The sequence below is a fragment of the Salvelinus namaycush genome, chromosome 8, assembly GCF_016432855.1.
Source record: "Salvelinus namaycush isolate Seneca chromosome 8, SaNama_1.0, whole genome shotgun sequence".
NCBI classification, from domain to species: Eukaryota; Metazoa; Chordata; class Actinopteri; order Salmoniformes; family Salmonidae; genus Salvelinus; species Salvelinus namaycush.
In genome coordinates, this window is record NC_052314.1 from 27,392,237 (window position 1) to 27,413,758 (window position 21,522).

General features: G+C 45.0%; 2 protein-coding genes across 2 annotated transcripts; both read right to left on the minus strand.

Annotated features, from left to right (window-relative positions):
• Positions 1-799: 799 nt before the first annotated feature.
• Positions 800-11,922, minus strand: LOC120052577. The gene is made up of 5 exons (XM_038999568.1): positions 11,852-11,922; positions 11,179-11,613; positions 8,175-8,344; positions 7,722-8,067; positions 800-6,992 (listed from the first exon to the last, which is right to left on the minus strand). The coding sequence occupies exons 1-5, from the start codon at positions 11,865-11,867 to the stop codon at positions 1,054-1,056; spliced, it is 6,906 nt and encodes a 2,301-aa protein (XP_038855496.1). The 5' UTR covers positions 11,868-11,922; the 3' UTR covers positions 800-1,053.
• Positions 11,923-16,965: 5,043 nt separating this feature from the next.
• Positions 16,966-20,331, minus strand: LOC120051859 (beta-sarcoglycan-like). Its single transcript, XM_038998745.1, has 6 exons — positions 20,295-20,331; positions 19,244-19,453; positions 18,863-19,048; positions 18,362-18,553; positions 18,067-18,198; positions 16,966-17,773 (listed from the first exon to the last, which is right to left on the minus strand). Exons 1-6 carry the CDS (start codon positions 20,307-20,309, stop codon positions 17,567-17,569), a joined length of 942 nt encoding a protein of 313 aa, XP_038854673.1. The 5' UTR covers positions 20,310-20,331; the 3' UTR covers positions 16,966-17,566.
• Between the last annotated feature and the right edge of the window lie 1,191 nt (positions 20,332-21,522).

Sequence of the window (21,522 nt, forward strand, 5' to 3'; positions counted from 1 at the left end):
TATGCTTTTGCCGTAAAGCTTTTTTGAAATTTGACACAGCGGTTGCATTAAGAACAAGTTTATCTTTAATTCTATGTAAAACATGTATCTTTCATCAAAGTTTATGATGAGTATTTCTGTTATTTGATGTGGCTCTCTGCAATTTCTCCGGATATTCTGGAGGCACTTCTGAACATGGCGCCAATGTAAACTGTGGTTTTTGGATATAAATATAAACTTTATCGAACAAAACATATATGTATTGTGTAACATAAAGTCCTATGAGTGTCATCTGATGAAGATCATCAAAGGTTAGTGTTTCATTCTATCTCTATTTCTGCTTTTTGTGACTCCTGTCTTTGGCTGGAAAAATGGCTGTGTTTTTCTGTGATTTGGTGGTGACCTAACATAATCGTTTGTGGTGCTTTCGCTGTAAAGCCTTTTTGAAATCGGACACTGTAGTGGGATTAACAAGAAGTGTATCTTTAAAATGGTGTGAAATACTTGTATGCTTGAGGAATTTTAATTATGAGATTTCTGTTGTTTGAATTTGGCGCCCTGCACTTTCACTGGCTGTTGTCATATCGATCCCGTTAACCGGATTGCAGCCCTAAGAAGTTTTAAGGGGTGTCCACATACTTTTGTATATATAGTGTATCATACTAATTTCAGGGTCCCGGATTTACGTTTACTATGTTACGTCTAGTCTATGACCAGTCTGTGCATATACATCATGTGGAGAGGCAGTGTCATGAAGATATATTTTGTGGCAAAGAAAAAAGGGGATTTGTGTATCGAGTAAGGTAGGTAAGGATGTGAATCTGGGAAATTCAAACAGTGTTTAATGCTCCCACCTTTATTATATCATTCAAAGTCATATAAACATCTATTTTCATTACGATAAACATGTCTGGTTTTCCAGCACAAATTACTCATATTTTACAACAATGTAAGAACAGTATAATTCTATAATAAAATATCAAATCCAACTTCTAATCTCTTTGTCATTAGCTGCGTTTTTCTCAATATTAAGTGCAACTTTTCTTAAATCAGCACAAACAAATACAGTTGGTCTTAAGCCTCACTGTGTCTTACAGTGGAGAAGGTCAGGTCAGAACCATCCCTCTCAGAGATCTCACTATGCTGTGTGGCCATAATGGTTTCTGGGGTAACGCTCTGATACTGACGAGCTGTGCCGAATGGTTTAGCAGCCAATAACCCCATATAGTTCTTCTCTCCCTCATCTCCCTGTGTCTTGGAAGTACGGCCAAATCCATCTATGGCTCTCCACCTCTGTTGTCCCCTGCTCCTCCATCCAGAACCAGCTGCCTCTTCTCCCTCTGGGAAAGGTGGTGGTGTTCCTGGGGCAGCAGGTGGAGCCAGGTGGGGCTGAATGTCTACAACTAGACGCCTCCTATGGCGGGGGATTTGGAGTGGAGACTCTATAGGCCTCGCCTCATCAGTGGAAGTGGAGAAAAAGGGTGATGTTTTTGGCAAAGACAGTTTGGGAGAGGGATTGGTTTCTTCCTTAAAGCCTCTGTCCTTTCTGCTAATGGTACGCTCTAGTATGGGACTGCTGTAGTGTGCTCTGGCTCTCCTGCCCACCTCATCTGTGCTGCTGTCTGAGTTGATATTGAGAGCACTCCTTTGAGAGAAAGAAACATTCATGTTTGTAGAACTGTCCTTTGTGTCCCACCTTTGTGTCTCTGACAGTGCCTTCAGACCACCAAGCCCTGGCCTTTCCCACCTGTCCTCTGCTCCGGTCTTCCTCTCCACCTCATCTGTGGTACTAGCTGAGTTGTAAAGGCTGATATTGAGAGCTCTTCTTGGGGCAAAGGAGACATTAATAGGCGTGTCCCCAGGACTGAGCGAGAAATCTGTGACGTCTCTCCCTGGTTTCTTTGTGTGTTCTGTAAGCTCATCTCCATTCTCACTGCTAGCAGAGGATGATTCGGCAAGTATAGCATCCTGAGAGGGCTGGATATTCTGATGCCTCTGGAGTCCAGGGATGTAGAGTGGAACTGGTGGCTCCTCAGTTCTCGCCCTGTCTGAGGAGGTGGAGTAAAATATTGATGTTTTGGGAGCAGGCTTGGCATCTTCCTGAAAACCTCTATCATTTGTGGTGGTTATACTCTCATACTTTGACTCTGATGATTGATTTTGAAAACTCTCCTTGGAGAAGCCGATATTGAGAGCTTTCCTTGGAACAAAAGAGACATTAATGGGTGTGTCTCTAGGACTGAGAGATGGATACTTATATGGGACCTTAGCTTTCTCCTTTTCTCTTTTTTGGTTCATTGTAGTCTCATCTTCACTCTCACTGCTGGAAGAGGGTGATTCAGAGTTATGTGATGTTCGTAGGGAAGCAGGTGGAGTTTCCTGATGAGGCTGAATGTCCACATGTCTCCTGAAAGTAGGGATATAGAGTGGAACTAGAGACTCTTCATCCCTTGTCCCATCTGAGGGAATTGAAGATTTGGGAAGGGGCTCCTTTGTACTGATGGCAATCTGGGAGGTTAGACCCATGCCAGTCAAACTTGGCTCTGATTGATACTGAAAACCCTCCTTGGAGAAGCCAATATTGAGCGCTTTCCTTGGTGCAAAAGAGACATCAATGTCTGCGGGAATGAAAGATGAATCTGTGACATGAGATTTCTCTTCCCTTTTTTGATTAATTGTCGTCTCATCCTCACTTTCACTGTTTGAAGAGGATGAACCAGCATGTGGGCGTGACCCTGGGGCAGCAGGTGGAGTTTCCTGAGTGGCCTGAATATCTAAACGTCTCCGGAGGCTGTGCATATCTAGTGGAGTCTCTCTAGTCCTTGTCCCTTCTGGGAATCGATGTTGGGGAAGCGGCTCCTTTGGGGTGATATCACTCTGAGAGGAGAGATCCAAGCCAGGCGACCTTGTCTCAGGCTCTTGTTGATATTGAAAACCCTCCTTGGAGAAGCTGATATTGAGAGCTTTCCTTGGGGCTATAGAGACATTAATGTCTCCAAGACTGAGAAATGGATCCTTGTGTGTGACATCTGGGACCTCTCTGTCAAGTTCCTTACTCTCACTTCCAGAAGAGGATGAACCAGAGGGTGGTGGTGTTTGTGGGGCAGCAGGTGGCGTCTCCTGAGGAGGCTGAATGTCCACATGTCTCTTAAAACTGGGGATATAGAGTGGAACTAGAGACTCTTCATCCCTTGTCCCATCTGAGGGAATTGAAGATTTGGGAAGGGGCTCCTTTGTACTGATGGCAATCTGGGAGGTTAGACCCATGCCAGTCAAACTTGGCTCTGATTGATACTGAAAACCCTCCTTGGAGAAGCCAATATTGAGCGCTTTCCTTGGTGCAAAAGAGACATCAATGTCTGCGGGAATGAAAGATGAATCTGTGACATGAGATTTCTCTTCCCTTTTTTGATTAATTGTCGTCTCATCCTCACTTTCACTGTTTGAAGAGGATGAACCAGCATGTGGGCGTGACCCTGGGGCAGCAGGTGGAGTTTCCTGAGTGGCCTGAATATCTAAACGTCTCCGGAGGCTGTGCATATCTAGTGGAGTCTCTCTAGTCCTTGTCCCTTCTGGGAATCGATGTTGGGGAAGCGGCTCCTTTGGGGTGATATCACTCTGAGAGGAGAGATCCAAGCCAGGCGACCTTGTCTCAGGCTCTTGTTGATATTGAAAACCCTCCTTGGAGAAGCTGATATTGAGAGCTTTCCTTGGGGCTATAGAGACATTAATGTCTCCAAGACTGAGAAATGGATCCTTGTGTGTGACATCTGGGACCTCTCTGTCAAGTTCCTTACTCTCACTTCCAGAAGAGGATGAACCAGAGGGTGGTGGTGTTTGTGGGGCAGCAGGTGGCGTCTCCTGAGGAGGCTGAATGTCCACATGTCTCTTAAAACTGGGGATATAGAGTGGAACTAGAGACTCTTCATCCCTTGTCCCATCTGAGGGAATTGAAGATTTGGGAAGGGGCTCCTTTGTACTGATGGCAATCTGGGAGGTTAGACCCATGCCAGTCAAACTTGGCTCTGATTGATATTGAAAACCCTCCTTGGAGAAGCCAATATTGAGAGATTTCCTTGGTGCAAAAGAGACATCAATGTCTGCGGGAATGAAAGATGAATCTGGGACCTTGGATTTCTCTTCTCTTTTTTGATTCATTGTCGTCTCATCCTCACTTTCACTGTTTGAAGAGGATGAACCAGCATGTGGGCGTGACCCTGGGGCAGCAGGTGGAGTTTCCTGAGTGGCCTGAATATCTAAACGTCTCCGGAGGCTGTGCATATCTAGTGGAGTCTCTCTAGTCCTTGTCCCTTCTGGGAATCGATTTTGGGGAAGTGGCTCCTTTGGGGTGATATCACTCTGAGAGGAGAGATCCAAGCCAGGTGACCTTGTCTCAGGCTCTTGTTGATATTGAAAACCCTCCTTGGAGAAGCTGATATTGAGAGCTTTCCTTGGAGCAAAAGAGACATCAATGTCTACGGGATTGAAAGATGAATCTGGGACCTTAGCTTTCTCTTCTCTTTTTTGATTCATTGTAGTCTCATCCTCACTTTCACTTCTAGAAGAGGATGAACCAGAGGGTGGTGGTGTTCGTGGTGGAGCAGGTGGAGTGTCCTGAGAAGGCTGAATATCCAGACGTCTCCGGAGGCTGGGGATATAGAATGGAGCTGGAGACTCTCCAGCCCTTGTCCCGTCTGAGGGCAATGAAGGCTCTTTTGGGGTGATGGCACTCTGGAAAGAAAGACCCAAGCCAGTCAACCTTTTTTCAGGCTCTGGTTGATATTGAAAACCTTGCTTGGAGAAGTCGATATTGAGAGCTTTCCTTGGAGCCAAAGAGACATTAATGTCTCCAAGACTGAGAGATGAATTCTTCTGTGAGACATCTGGGACCTCTCTGTCAAGTTTCACTGAGTTATCTGTAGTCTCATCTTCACTCTCACTGCTGGAAGAGGATTCAGAGGGTGGTGGTGTTTTTGCGGGAGCAGGTGAAGCTTCCTGAGGCTGAATATCTAAACGCTTACTGAGTCTGGGGATGTAGACTGAAACTGGTGGGTCTTCAACCCTTGCCACGTCTGAGGGCAATGAAGGTTGCGGAAGGGGCTCCTTTGTGCTGATGGCACTCTGGGTGGTTAGATCCAAGCCAGTCGACCTTGTCTCAGGCTCTTGTTGATATTGAAAACCATCCTTGGAGAAGCCAATATTGAGAGCTTTCCTTGAGGCCAAAGATACATTAATGTCTCCAAGACTGAGAGATGGACCTTTGTGTGTGACAGCTGGGACTTGAGCTTCATCCTCCTCTTCCTCATCGCTATCCTTGTTCACTGTGTACTTTGTGGGTTCATCACTACTATCACTGGACAAATCAGAGTGCTCTGAAAACAAATGGGAGCGTTGAACTTCCTGTCTCAGTTCACTCACATGAAATCCATCCTCATCTGGAGAGGGACTGACTGGGTCCTTATAGTGCTGCTTGTCCAAACTGACATCATATTTGAGATAGGTGTTCGCTGCAGCAGGGTCTGTTGTGCTATCATGTGTAAGCAGTGCATCCTGGACAATCTCCTTCTCCTTCACTACCTCCGTCTCTGGGTTCACAGTGTACTCTGTAGGTTCATTCCCACTGTCACTTGAGTTGCTGGAGCTGGACTTATCATTCTCCCTCCAGTCTTTCACAAGTGTTTCTTTATTCAGCGTTTGTTCATACTCTTTTCTCAACTGATCGGCAAAAGCAGAACCTGAAAGATCTTGACTACTGGACCGTGCCGATGCACCTTGGATGGAATCAGGGAACTCAAAGCTCTCTCCGCTGTCATTCCACAGCTCAGGATCCATGGGGTTGGGATCTGCCATGTTTGATTTCCTATAAGCCAATCCAGGGATCTCACCCACTCTGCCAATGTTGATCTGTAGAACATCAACTGGTTTAACTGTAGGGAAATCTGAACTCCGCTCAAAGGAGTTGTCTTCCTTCTGGGGGGATTGAGGCTCCCAGGAATTATTCCGGGTCTTGCGCTCCTCCAATCTCTGAGCCAAATTGTCTTTGGGCCAGTCCATATCCTGATCCCTATCTGGACTCTCCTGGTCAGAGTGTGAAGACACAGACGAGCTTCGACACCGCTGCAACTCATCTGGGTCAGGGATGGATTCAAACTCCATGCCGTGGGTATGGACTGGGTAAGCGCCCCTTTGTGGTTCACTCAGAGAGATATCAGAGAGGTCTCCACTGTGAGTGTCTGTCTCTGGGTTGTCATGTCGGAAGCTTCCTGAGCTGACAGAGCCCCGTGCACTAGGCTTCTCCTCCTCAGGTGGGTGATAGACCTCAAGGGAGGGGTGTGAGGCACCCCTCTCCTGAACATTCTCATATGTTGCATCATATTCCCCAGCGAGGTTGTCCTGCATGCCATTGACCACAGTATCATAGTATGGAATGCTATTCTGATCCCTTAGTTCTGAAGGATGTCCACTAAATGTCACTCTCCTCTCCCTGTGTGTCCCTAGTTCCTCTCGCTCATCCTCATCTGAATAGGCCTTGTTGTCGTAGGGGGCCTGCCCAGCAGAGGAGACCGATTGTGGTGGGGAGGCGCTTTGCGTGGTATGGTTACAGCAGCTACAGCACCTCCTCCAGAGAGCGTCCAGGAGAGGTCTGGTCAGAGCACCAATTACAAATGCTACCAGGAAGGTGATGAACACAGACAGGCAGACAGCCAGGACCAAGTCAGACTGTGTTCTCTGGGTAGCCCTGTGGAGATCTAGAGAGTTCAGGTCTGTCTCCTGACCTTCCCCCTGGATGCTGCCGAACTCTGGGTTAATCTGTAGCCGCTCCCTGTGTAAACTCCTCGTGTCTCTGGTTTTCCTCTGTGTCTTGTGAACGCGCAGGTTGAATACAGACACAGACTCCTCGTCTGTCCCAGAGACGCACACGTACAGTCCTGCGTCTCGCTCTGTGATGTCACTGATCAGCAGGCCTGCCTGGCTCCCAGGAACTTGTCCATTGGGCGTCCACCATGTTGAATCTAGAACAAATACATAAACAGTGGGAGACTATTATAAAGCCAAGTGATTACAATTCACATGGTTGTTAGCTATATACTCAACACACACAAACAAAGAAATGAAAGGTCCAATGTATCTGTTTTTATTTCTGGATAACAATTAAGTATCTTACTGTGATTGTTTTCAATTAAAATGGTCAAAAAGAAACAAAAATAGCTTCTTAGCTCTAATTTTGCTAAGACTGTCTGGTAGTGGTCTGAGTGGGGAGCGGAAAACTGAAAAGTAGCTGTTATTGACAGAGAGGTTTGGAACTCTTTTTTGTTGGTCTATTAACTAATTTACCGCCTGGTGATGTCACTAGGCAGGCCAAAACTCCATCCCACCTGAAATTTCAGAAGGCCTTTTCAAACAGCTCGTACACTAAAAGAGCATTATCATCATTTTCACACTATTATTCCAACCTCATAGTGTGGAAATATATATAAAACACAGGGAAATCACATTTTTGACTAGACTTGACCTTTAACTGTTGGTGTAATGCAGGGCCCTGCCCCCTCTCTGGATGCATATTTTGGTTTTTGCCTAACACTACACAGATGATTCAAATAACCAACTCATCATCAAGCTTTGATTATTTGAATCAGCTGTGTAGTGCTAGGGCAAAAACCAAAACATGCACCGGGGGGGAGGGCAGTACCGAGTTTGGGAGACCGTGGTGTAATGTATCAGAAGTGAAAGAAGTGTGTTACCTTGCTTTGGAGAGCCACAGGGCAGCAGGATCTCTGTCCCTTTATCCACTGTCACATCCTGGTGGAGCCCCGCCCTGTTTTCAGCAGTAGAGCAGGTGAGGTCACTGTCCTCCAGGTGTAGCAGGTCTCTACCTGCGTGGGTGGAGGGGGATGAACACACCACCCCCCTCCAGGTCTGCTGCAGGGCCCTGTCCCTGTCGTAGGCCATCTTCCTCCTCAAGCTCCGCAGGCTGCAGTCACACCTCCACCTGTTCCCACTCACCTCCACCAGGACATTCAGTTTACGCAGCGACAGGTAGGCTGATGGAGTGATCGTGGTCAACAGGTTGAAGCTCAGATCCAGGACCTTGAAGGATGACATTATGAACATGAATATCAAAAATCTGGTCAGGTGGGAAGAAAAGGACAACAAAATGGCTGTTATGATGTTGTAGTTATCATGTGTATAGTTACCCTGAGCTCTGGCATGTCCCTCAGGGCCTGTGGGTGGAGGCTGGAGATGCGGTTGTGCTGCAGGTGGATCTCTCTCAGAAGGGGGCACCTGCTCAGGTCTCCAGGTCGTAGGTCAGAGATCCTGTTGTGGGAGAGCTGCAGCACCTGTAGGAACTCACTGCCTCCCAGGCCTGAAGGACAAAGCACAAACACAGTCCTAACATTAGAGCAACATTGGTGTAATTACACAGATGACTGGGGCGGCCCCATGTTTGTCCTCAGTGTAAATGCACAGAGGATAGTAATTGTAAGGTGTGAGTCCTCTGCTCACCTTTGTACTGTTCTATACATGGGCAGCAGTCCGACATTCCTCTCAGAGCTTTACAAGCAGGCGACCAACCTGAGATGAATGAATACCTGCCCTTACAGCTCCCTATACCTGACAGGTCTAACAGTATTTGAGTGATTGACAATAACATGGTAGAATACTTGTAATTGTTTTGTTTTTAACTACGCTAAACATTCCATCCCGGGATCAGTTGTGGAAAAAGTAACCAATTGTCATACTTGAGTAAAAGTAAAGACGCCTTTATAGAAAATGACTCAAGTAAAAATTAAAGGCACCCGGTAAAATACTACTTGAGTAAAAGTCTAAAAGTATTTGGTGGTAACACTTTACTTGACACCTAGCGTCATAACATGTTATGATACCATCATAACCATGTCATAATATGTCAGAACAACTGACATAACTTGTCATAACCTGTTATGACACATATATTTAGACCTGTTGTGACATATATTGCGTGATTTTATTGCTGGTTATGACACCTACAAAATAGTGTAAAAACCCACAAAACCTACCATGGTAGTTATTTTATGGCTGGTTATGACACCTACATAAGAGTGTCAAAATCCACAAAACCTACCACACAAGGCAAAAGATTCCATTACATCATAGCCTGTGTCAACAGTATGTTTATGTTGTGTGTATATATGTATATATATATAATTTTAATTTTTTTATTGACCATGTTAAATTATAATTGTAATTGCGCACACATTGATGTCAGACATGCACCTACTCCAATGCTCTGTTGCTGATGACTGGGATGAATGCAGGAGAAGATTTCAGGAGCAGGACAAGACACCCTCTTTTTGACTGATGACTAATATAAGGGCATGTACATGAAAGGCCTGTCTGGCTTATATGATTATGAAGCTCATAATGCTTCGCGACAGTGTCATAAAGTGTATTTCCTTAGTCCAAGTTAAGTAACACAGGATGGTCATAATGCTTCATGACAGTGTCATAAAGTGTATTTCCTTAGTCCAAGTTAAGTAACACAGGATGGTCATAATGCTTCATGACAGTGTCATAAAGTGTATTTCCTTAGTCCAAGTTAAGTAACACAGGATGGTCATAATGCTTCATGACAGTGTCATTAAGTGTATTTCCTTAGTCCAAGTTAAGTAACACAGGATGGTCATAATGCTTCATGACATTGTCATAAAGTGTATTTTCTACAAGCTATTTAAAATATGATCTAAAAGAACATGACTAAAGAATTCATTACACTAAGAACAAAGGATTTAAGAAACAAACTTTCAAACAAAAGGAAACTTCTTGGCAGGGGAAAAACGAATTTGAATAAATGTGGGTTTTGACACTCTTATGTACTATGTGTCATAACCAGACATAAAATAATGCAATGCATGTCACAGCAGGTGTAAATGTATGGGTCATGACAGTGTTATGACAATATTATGACAGGTTATGACAAGTTATGTCAGCTGTTATAAGCATGTCATATTGTGTTATGACACTGGGTGTCAAGTAAAGTGTTACCCAAAAATATATTTAAGAATCAAAAGTAAGAGTATAAATAATTTCCAATTGCTTACATTAAGCAAACCAAACGGCACAAGGTTCTTGTGTTGTATTTATTTACGGATAGCCAGGAGCACACTCCACTCAGACATAATTTACAAACAAAACATTTGTGTTTAGTCAGTCTGCCAGTTCAGAGGCAGTAGGGATGACCAGGGATGTTCTCTTGATAAGTGTGTGAATCGGACCATTTTCCTGTCCTGCTAAGCATTCAAAATGTAACAAGTACTTTTGGGTGTCAGGATAAATGTATGGGGTAAAAAGTACATTATTGTCATACTTGAATGTAGTGAAGTAAAAGTAAAAATTGTCCAAATATCAATAGTACAGTACAGATACTCCAAAAACGACCTAAGTAACACTTTAAAGTATTTTTTACTTAAGTGCTTTACACCACTGCCTGGGACAACAAACAAATTACTGGGGTTGGGTAGAAATATGTGTACTGTTATGACTGATTAAAGCCAAGGATTTTCTATTGACAGCACTTATTTCACACTATGATTTTCAGTCTCCCCAGTCTCCTATTTTCTCTAGGGTGAGACTGCTGAGCTGAAGTGAGACATTGTGGGCCTGGGCTTCATTAGAGGAGCACTGGGAGACTGTGAGCAGAATATCAAGCAGCATAGAGAGGCCTCTGTCTGTCTCACAGAGCTCACATAACAACTGCCCACAGTCCTCACAAACCTCAAACTAGGAGAAAACACTCACAGTCACCAGTGAATACATATAAAACTGATGGAATGTTGACAAAGAGAGATTAAAAACTACTGTAAAATGATGATTGAGGCGTGGCCCTCTTTTAAAACACAATCATTGCACTTTTACACCCTCTTATGAGCCATTGGAATGTCAGTAAACAGCCTCCAAGGTTGGCTGAAGATTGTGCAATGGTTTGTCAAGTTATTTTTGTGATTGGCAGGGCTGGTTTAATCATTTTCTTATAGAGCAAAGTCCTAATTATTAAGGATAATCATTCATAGGCGTATGGGTGTGAATGTGTGTGTGTGAGCATGTGTGCTTATTTACTGTATGTGTGTTAGGCAAAGTCACATTTTCATGATTAGTGTAACTACATGTATAGTACAGCAAAGCAATTCCTTATGTATTTGTGTGTGTGTGAGAGAGACTCACCTTCAGGAATCATCTCTAGCTGGTTCCGCTCAGCAGAGAGCAGCTGCAGAGTTGGGGCCCAGGACACACATCTCCCTCGGCTATGTGAGAAGGGGATTTTCCAATGTTTACCCCTCCAGGTCCTCCGCACACACAGAGACAGGTGAGTGATGCTGTTGTGTCCAAGCCATAGACTCTTAAGCCCCCAACTTGGCCATGAGGGGGTAACGGACTTCAGGAGGTTGTGAGAAAGATCTAGTTCAGTGACAGTGGATGGAACATGTTGTTGGGCCTGGGAAAGGCCAGCGAAGGAACAGTTTAGCAGACCTTTCTGACAAAGGCAGGACTCCGGACAAGCAGGGGGAACGGGAGAACACTGGAGCCCCTGGATGAGGAGGAGCAGCACTGCAGCACAGAACATCCACTGAGACACGGCCATCACAAACAGCCCTGTGCCTATATAGGTAAAACAAGAGAGAATAACTAAAGTTAGCGAAATGTGAGTTTCAACATGAAAGACAATATCTGAACACATACCGTATTAAATATGAATCTAATACATCTTACACATACAAAAACACCCAAATGGAATCAAAACACACACATTACTCTCAAATGTAGAAATCAAACTGCAATATTGGCACACGTCATAAACAAAAATCTAAATTAATACGTTAAAAAAATTCTAACTCACCCTTCCGTGTCCGCATTGTATACAACCGAAGCGAACTTGTGACTCTCACTCTCTCCCCACCCAGCGCACCGGCAAAGGTAGCATATTATTTTACTTTGTCTCCTGTAGTTTCAGATCAAAGTCTGCAGTGTGTACTGCCATGTTGAGTCAGACATGCACATACACAAAAATGACATAAGCATTTCGCAGATTCCCTCAATCATTCACATGACATGGTTAATGTCTTACCAGGATGTTATTACCCTCTCCTTCATAGGTAACTATGCTGCCAGGAATCCTCATAACAAGGACAACTAAGCCCAGCTTGGATTTATTATTGATTGATAAATCACTGGATCGGAACTGAATTAAGCTAAAAAAGAAATCTTGGGTTATTTAGCCCCTTTACAGTGTGAAATGTAGTAAACATAGAATGTAATACACACTAAATTAATTGTGGCATAACACCTCCAAGTGGGCATTGTGGGATAGGGCACAAAAAGGGTGGTTTTAAACATGAAAATAAAACTGCAAATTGACAAAAGACAACAGGGCCTTTCAAACACAGCACAACCCTTTATTAAACAAACATGGAAGTTAAATAACGGACATTTTCCAAAAGCTCATTCTCAAGGTTCCAGTGGAAAACAATGAATACATACATAAATAAAGGCATGGAGTCCATATTGCTGCTTGAGATGATGACCACATTGTTACCGTAGCAACACTTTAATATACACTCCAGTTAGAACAAAGTAAATACACATCACACTTGTAGCACTGCCACTCATGTTATGTTGCACAAAATGTCACTCAAAATTATTTGTTTCAAACCAATGTTATCAAAATGTATAATTGAAACAAACACAAAAGTCTCATGAATACCACCCCAAAAAAACAACAAAAAACAGCTGACTGCATTAATCTGTAGTATATCTTATAATTGTCCTGTTTCTGAGCATTAGGCAGTATGATATTATAGACACATGAAAATGTATTCCATTTGGCACCGTAACTAAAGACACTCCAATCTCTTCCCTTGTGAAGACACAGAGACAATGTTTGGCACATACAGGATGAGAAGGCAGATGTACAGGACATTCCAAAAGTATTCAGACCACTTGACTTATTCCACATTTTTGTACGTTACAGCCTTATTCTAAAATGGATTAAATAGTGTTTTTCCCCCCTCATCAATCTACACACAATACCCCATAATGTCAAAGCGAAAACAGGTTTTTAGACATTTTTCAAAATGTATTAAAACATTTTATTTTTTATTTTAAATATCACATTTACATAGGTATTAAGACCCTTTACTCAGTACTTTGTTGAAACACCTTTGGCAGCGATTACAGCCTCGAATATTCTTGGGTATGCCCCTACAAGCTTGGCACACCTGTATTTGGGGAGTTTGTCCCATTCTTCTCTGCAGATCCTCTCAAGCTCTGTCAGGTCTCTCCAGAGATGTTCAATCGGGTTCAAATCTGGGCTCTGGCTGGGCCACTCAAGGACATTCAGAGACTTATCCCGAAGCCACTCCTGCGTTGTCTTGGCTATGTACTTAGGGTCATGGTCCTGTTGGAAGGTGAACCTTCGCCCCAGTCTGAGGTCCTGAGTGCTCTGTAGCTGTTAAGGTTGTCGTAGTCGTTCTCCTCCTCAGACGAGGAGGAGCATGGATCGGACCAAGATGCGGAGTAGTAGGTATTCATGTTTTAATGAACAAACAACAAACACTACAAATTACGAAACTCTACAAACGTGACTAACCTGAAAACAGTCCTGTGTGGCCCAAACACTGACACAGGAAACAAACACCCACAAAACACCAGTGAAACCCTGGCTGCCTTAGTATGACTCTCAATCAGGGACAACGATACACACCTGTCTCTGATTGAGAATCATACCAGGCCAAACACAAAATCCCAACATAGAAAAACAAACCTAGACCAACCCACCCAACTCACGCCCTGACCAACTAAAACAAATACATAACAAAGGAAAACAGGTCAGGAACGTGACAGAACCCCCCCCTTAAGGTGCGAACTCCGGGCGCACCAGCACAAAGTCTAGGGGAGGGTCTGGGTGGGCGTCTGTCCACGGTGGCGGCTCTGGCGCTGGTCGTGGTCCCCACCCCACCATAGTCAACCCCCGCTTCCGTGGCCTCCTCCCAATATTCACCCTCCATGTCAATCCCGCTATTCCAAAAGGCAGTAACAGACTGAGGGGTAGCAGTTGACTGAGGGGCAGCACCAGGATAAGGGGCAGCACCAGGATAAGGGGCAGCACCAGGATAAGGGGCAGCACCAGGATAAGGGGCAGCACCAGGATAAGGGGCAGCACCAAGATAAGGGGCAGCACCAGGATAAGGGGCAGCTCCGGACTGAGTGGCAGCTCATGACTGAGTGGCAGCTCATGACTGTAGGGCAGCTCATGACTGTAGGGCAGCTCATGACTGTAGGGCAGCTCATGACTGGAGGGCAGCTCATGACTGGAGGGCAGCTCATGACTGGAGGGCAGCTCATGACTGAAGGGCAGTTCTGGCAGCTCCTGACTGGCTGGCGGATCTGGCAGCTCCTGACTGGCTGGCGGATCTAGCAGCTCCTGACTGGCTGGCGTCTCTGGCAGCTCCTGACTGGCTGGCGTCTCTGGCAGCTCCTGACTGGCTGGCGTCTCTGGCAGCTCCTGACTGGCTGGCGTCTCTGGCAGCTCCTGACTGACGGACGGCTCTAGCGGCTCCTGACTGACGGACGGCTCTAATGGCTCGGGACAGACGGGCGGCTCTGAAGGCTCGTGGCAGACGGATGGCTCAGATGGCGCTGGGCAGACGGAGGCTCAGATGGCGCTGGGCAGACGGATGGCTCAGACGGCGCTGGGCAGACGGATGGCTCAGACGGCGCTGGGCAGACGGATGGCTCAGACGGCGCTGGGCAGACGGATGGCTCAGACGGCGCTGGGCAGACGGATGGCTCAGATGGTGCTGGGCAGGCAGGCAGTTCAGACGGCGCTGGACAGACGAGCAGTGCAGGCGGCATTGGGCAGACGGCCGACTCTGACCTGCTGAGGCGCACAGTAGGCCTGGTGTGTGGTACCGGAACTGGAGGCACTGAGCTGGAGACACGCACCATAGGGAGAGTGCGTGGAGGAGGAACAGGGCTCTGGAAACGCACTGGAAGCCTGGTGCGTGGAGTAGGCACTGGTGGTACTGAGCTGGGGTGGGAAGGTGGCGCCGGATATACCGGACCGTGAAGGAGGACACGCGCTCTTGAGCACCAAGCCTCCCCAACCTTACCAGGTTGAATGATCCCCGTAGCCCTGCCAGTGCGGCGAGGTGGAATAACCCGCACTGGGCTATGCAGGCAAACCGGGGACACCACCTGTAAGGCTGGTGCCATGTACGCCGGCCCGAGGAGACGTACTGGAGGCCAGATACGTTGGGCCGGCTTCATGACATCCGGCTCGATGCCCAACCTAGCCCTCCCAGTGCGGCAAGGTGGAATAGCCCGCACTGGGCTAAGCACGCGTACTGGGGACACCGTGCGCTTTACCGCATAACACGGTGTCTGACCAGTACGACGCCCTCTCACTCCACGGTAAGCCCGGGGAGTTGGCTCAGGTAACCAACACGGCTTCGCCACACTCCCCTTTAGCCCCCCCCCAAGAAATTTTTGGGTGAGCCTCTCGGGCTTCCAGCCGCTCTGCCTTGCTTTAGCCTCATACAACCTCCTCTCCGCTTTCGCTGCCTCCAGCTCCGCTTTGGGGCGGCGACACTCCACTGGCTCTGCCCAGGGTCCTTTACCGTCTAGGATCTCCTCCCAAGTCCATTCCTCTTTTCCCCATTGCTGTTGTTCCTGCCTTCCTTCTCCACTCCGCTTGATCCTGTTTTGGTGGGTGTTTCTGTAACGGCTGTCGTAGTCGTTCTCCTCCTCAGACGAGGAGGAGCATGGATCGGACCAAGATGCGGAGTAGTAGGTATTCATGTTTTAATGAACAAACAACAAACACTACAAATTACGAAACTCTACAAACGTGACTAACCTGAAAACAGTCCTGTGTGGCCCAAACACTGACACAGGAAACAAACACCCACAAAACACCAGTGAAACCCTGGCTGCCTTAGTATGACTCTCAATCAGGGACAACGATACACACCTGTCTCTGATTGAGAATCATACCAGGCCAAACACAAAATCCCAACATAGAAAAACAAACCTAGACCAACCCACCCAACTCACGCCCTGACCAACTAAAACAAATACATAACAAAGGAAAACAGGTCAGGAACGTGACAGTAGCAGGTTTTCAAGAAGGATCTCTCTGTACTTTGCTCTGTTCATGCTTCCCTCGATCCTAACTAATCTCCCAGCCACTGCCGCTGAAAAACATCACCACAGCATGATGCTACCACCACCATGCTTCACAGTAGGGATGGTACAAAGTTTCCTCCAGACGTGACGCTTGGCATTCAGGCAAAAGAGTTCAATCTAGGTTTCATCAGACCAGAGAATTTTGTTTCTCATAGTCTGAGAGTCCTTTAGGTGCCTTCTGGCAAACTCCAAACGGGCTGTCATGTGCCTTTTACTGAAAAGTGGCCTCCGTCTGATCCCTCTACCATAAAGGCCTGATTGGTGGAGTGCTGCAGAGGTGGTTGTCCTTCTGGAAGGTTCTCTCATCTCCACATAGGAACTCTAGAACTCTGTCAGAGAGACCACCGGGTTCTTGGTCACCTCCCTGACCAAGGCCCTTCTCCCCCGATTGCTCAGTTTGACCAGGTGGCCAGTTCGAGGAAGAGTCTTGATGGATCCAAACTTCTTCAATTTAAGAATGATGGAGGCCACTGTGTTCTTGGGGACCTTCAATGCTGCAGACATTTTTTGGTACCCTTCCCCAGATCTGTGCCTCGACACAATCCTGTCTAGGAGCTCTACGGACAATCCCTTCGACCTCATGGCTTGATTTTTGCTCTGAAATGCCCTGTCAACTGTGGGACCTTATATAGACAGGTGTGTGCCTTTCCAAATCATGTCCAGTCAATTGAATTTAGCACAGGTGGACTCCAATCAAGTTGTAGAAACATCTCAAGAAGAGGATTTTTCCTGAGCTCAATTTCGAGTCTCATAGCAAAGGGTCTGAATACTTATGTAAAATAAGGTATTTCTGTTTTTTTATTTTAATTGGCTGTAACGTAACATAATGTTGAATAATTTTCGAATGCACTGTAGATAGCAATGTAGAGAGCACTAAAAGTAATCAAGTACTCAAGTACAACTCATAACTCCTTAACTAACCATAATCAAAACATAAATATAGTGGCTAAGTGATCAGTGGCTGATGCCTAATACAGGGTGACTTGTACTTGAGTCACACACAGCTGCCAGTGGAAATATACATAAGCAAATCATTATCAATATAAATACCCAGAACACTGGTAATAATACTGGACTGCTTGGTAGAGTGCTGTGTCTGTTGTTACTTCATATAGTGAGCTGCTCTAAGTCTAAACAAAACAAAATGATAATACTGTATGTAGCTCTTATCTTTGGCCAAGTGGATATGCAGACAAACAAAAAGGCCACCATAAAAAAGAGAGTGTTTCTGGGTGTTACATTTTGAATGTGTATGCAGTATGCACTGCACATTGTTCTAGAGTATTTCAACACTGGTTGGCCATACTTGACCATTTGTTAATTGTAGGACAAGATGGATGATGTAACATCAGTTTGTCTTCCAGTCTCTTTAGTGGGCTGTTCCACAGGGGTTGTCTGAGGTCTGGCAGCCCATGTTCTGATACTTCACCTGGACACGGAACAGAGTGCCGTCTGCACACATACACAGCTTGTACCTCAACAGACCTTCGTCGAAATACACGTTGGCCCCCACTGAGGAGTTTGGCATGCGACTGACGCTCACCATCACCGACCCGTTCAGAACAATACTGTTCTCCTGCAAAGGGAAAGAACTTGTTAACCATAACTTTTAATGGAATACAATACACCATAGACCAGGGTTTCCCAACCCTCTCCTCACCTCGGCACCCCCCCCCCAGATGTTTCACATTTATGTTACAACCCTAAACTGGCACACCTGATTCAATTAGTAAACTAATCATTAAGCCTTTGACTAATTGAATCAGGTGTGCCAGTTTAGGGCTAAAATAAAAATGTGAAAAGTCTGGGGGGCCTGAGGGGAGGGCCTGATAAACCTGTAGACCAAATTTGGTAAGGGGTAACACTCACAGCTCTGAGCTCGATGTCCCCTCCCATCCTGAACTCCACCGTCTTGCCCATGATGAAGACCCCCTCATTGCCGCGGATGATGGCCTTGCTGTCCGCTTTGATGGACAAGTCAGAGGAAGCGTTGCTGGTGATCTGAAAGCAGAGAGAGTATTCAGAGATCTACCACTTTTTTCTGGGATTTAAAAAAAATACTAATCAAAGACAGGAATGGATACTAGAATGTATTTTATCTACAGGAACACTATTTGTGGTGCTACATGTTTTATTAGATGGCTTCTGTTGGCCTGGAATATACCCTTTCTGTGGAGGCTTTCTTCACACTGAGTACTTTGACTCCTTTGGGCAGGTGGAATTCGTGGTTTTCAAAGTCTGTGCTGAAGAATGTGTTCTGAGTGCGGGGGTCAGTGAAGGATATGCCCATGTCACTGGTGATGGACGTCTTTTCTTTCTCAACACTGAGCTTAGTGGAGCCCTGCTGAAACACCACCTGGAACACAAATACAAAAACCATATACATGTAAGAGCATACAGTCTGATTAATGTATTCATATCTGGGTCAGACTGGGGAAGTGTGTGTGTATTTACTGGTTATACCAATGTATTTGTGTGTTCTGAATCTATTCTGTGTGTGTGTGTGTGTGTGTGTGTGTGTGTGTGTGTGTGTGTGTGTGTGTGTGTGTGTGTGTGTGTGTGTGTGTGTGTGTGTGTGTGTGTGTTGGTGTGTGTTGCCTAAGTGGGTGTGTGTTGCCTAAGTGAGTGTATTTTTCCTAAGCGAATGTGTTTTGCCTGAGTTCACCGGGTTGTTGTTGCCGGTGATAACCAGGTCCTGGTCCTTCCTTCCCCCCACAGTGCTCTTGTGTAGTGGGTGGATCACGCCCATGTCTGCCTTCTGCTTGAAGCGCAGCAGCCCACTCTCATGGAACTCTATACTGTCACAACCACTGGGCCCGATGCGGATCACTGTCCATATCACTAGAGTGATCTGAGAGATGGGACAAATGTCAGAGATTCATATATATTGATTTGATTTGTCATAATCAGAACTAGTTATAACATATCCATAACTAACATTCTGATGATACCATGCATGCTACTAGCCTGAGTTAAAAAGTTAATTCAGATAAATAAGGATGATTACATTATGCAGAGAATACTTTGTGTGTCATTGGGCACTCACAATGAGGTTGATGAGAGCCAGCAAGAAGAGCAGGACTATGATGCAGACAGCCATGTTGCCCTTGCGTCCTCTCAGGCCTGTCTTGTGCAGGCGCTCCTCCTCAATGGGCACATAGCCTGCCTTGAAGTTGCTGTTGTGCTCCTTGTTGGTGGTCCGCCGTTCCATGGCCTTCTCCCTCATGGACCTCTTCACAGGCCCATTAGAACTCTCCTTCAACACACAGAACAGCAGCAATGTCAAGGCTCAGTAGGCTCACCCAACTTTATTAACATGCTACACTGCTGTGACATCTACAAACAACACTTTCTGGGTGGTCCCCATCAATCAAAGCATAGACTTCACTGTACACCTACCTACCTCTCTGTGTGAGATTAAACATTAAGAGTTCTATACATTGTAACTACCACATGTTATTTTGTTTCACTCTGCAGTCTAGTTGACCTAGTAGTTGATACAATGTAACAACCCAATTGACAGCAGAATTAATTGCCATATGTAGTTACAATGTAACAAATATACTGTATCTCTGAGTACAGAGAAACAGAACCACATATTGAAACCACCACATTCTATTTTATTAGACTTTATGCAGGCGTCGCTGCATTGACAGGTTGCTTCTGAGGAATGGGCGCAATTAAACACCCGGTTCTCTCTGTCTGTAGGTAATGACTAAAAATAAAGTACACGTATATTCCATGTAACAAATATGAATAGTACAGGTCCATATTCAACTCTGATGAAAAGATAACTTCATGATTTGGGGTAATACAACCTGTTTAAACTTTCCAATGCCGTGGAAAAACTGCGGCAATCAAGCCGTTATTTCGAGCTATGTCTATCATAAAAAGCGTAACAGTAGTACAGGGCTTGGAAGCGTGATAGCGTACTATGGATATTCCGCATACGCTTTACAACGCCCGACCGAATACCGTAATTCCTTTCAAATGAGTTCGTAGTGCATATAGATGCCTACAGCTAAACCACCGGCGTTTGGAAAGCAAAACGGGAATGCAAAATGTAGAAAAACAATAATGTCTTAATGGAAACAGACCTGCTCAGACGCCATGTTCACCCTCCCCCTCTTCCAAAGCGTTTGACAGCTCCGGAGCCCGGAAAGACAGTGGACTAGACCAATTCATTCAAATGAATAAAATAATATATATCTGGCCAGTTTTAATACTTGTGACGAGGTTTTTATTAGGGTAATTATTATATTATCAGGTGGAATTGGAAGCCTTTTTATCGAATTGTTCATAGCTGGATCACTGTAGGCTACAGTCCATGTTAATCACAGATGGTTCCTTCCTGGCTAAACCAGCCAATGGGAAAGGCCCGCAACAGGATTCCAAAATAAGAAAGTCTATATAAAGCCTGTCCATTCATATTTTCTTCCAGGCAGGGCTTCCGAATAGACTACAGTCCACAGACAATTAACATCAGTTTATCCCTACTTAATTGATGTTTATTTCAATTAATGAAGGTTTTATCAGAGATGATGACACAACTTGATAATGTATGGATGCCACATCCCCTAAAACACCACCAGACCGACACTTTTGCTAAAGCGTGGCTTTCGGTGTTAGTGGGACATTTTAGTAAATGAACTGGGACACTGTATTCTCCTTACAACTACATTCGTGTCCCACTTCAATCAATAAGACTGTAGAATTTGTAGAAGCTTGTAGATAACATACTGTTTTCAGAATTTTGTGACAATAAACTTTTACTAAACCCTCCCCATGCCCTTGGAAAATGTATTGGGGGACATTCCAAGCTCTTGGGAGTCTGCACAGCTTTAACTTGATCCTGGAACACCTATACTATCCCCCAAATTCCCCTTTCATAATTAATGTAGCCTCTTTCTATAGTCTCTTTCTTCCAAGTCATTGTGGTTCCTTTATTTCCTTGCCTACCCTTGTTTGTTATTTTCCCTCCAATTCCTTCCACCCTCATCCTATGCTGTTTATTTGCTTTATAGTGTATAAAATCGATTCAGAGATGCTATGAACATCTAAAACAACATATTTCAATGTATTTTATCATATCTAATGCCAGAAATATATTTAAATTAATTAACGATACTTTTTTAAAGATTCATCAAACACCAATCAGGGGACGTGGGACACTACTATAAACCTGGTTTTCATAAAATATAATAACTGTTTACATGAATAGTTATTATATTTTAAAACACTACCAATAACAGTTTGTTTTAACACAACAAGTTACATTTTTTATAATTTATTATAATTGACTGAATTATACCTTTGTCATTCTAG

Bases quoted from the DNA above. Each gene is read 5' to 3' on its own strand.
- LOC120052577 (XM_038999568.1), bottom strand. The intron at 8,345-11,178 runs GTGAGTCTCTCT...TTTGTCCTTCAG, and splicing joins GCTAGAGATGATTCCTGAAG to GCCTGGGAGGCAGTGAGTTC. The intron at 6,993-7,721 runs GTAACACACTTC...TATTTGTTCTAG, and splicing joins CTGTGGCTCTCCAAAGCAAG to ATTCAACATGGTGGACGCCC.
- LOC120051859 (XM_038998745.1), bottom strand. The intron at 19,049-19,243 runs GTGAGTGCCCAA...CCCATCTCTCAG, and splicing joins TGGCTCTCATCAACCTCATT to ATCACTCTAGTGATATGGAC. The intron at 18,554-18,862 runs GTGAACTCAGGC...TTTGTGTTCCAG, and splicing joins TCACCGGCAACAACAACCCG to GTGGTGTTTCAGCAGGGCTC.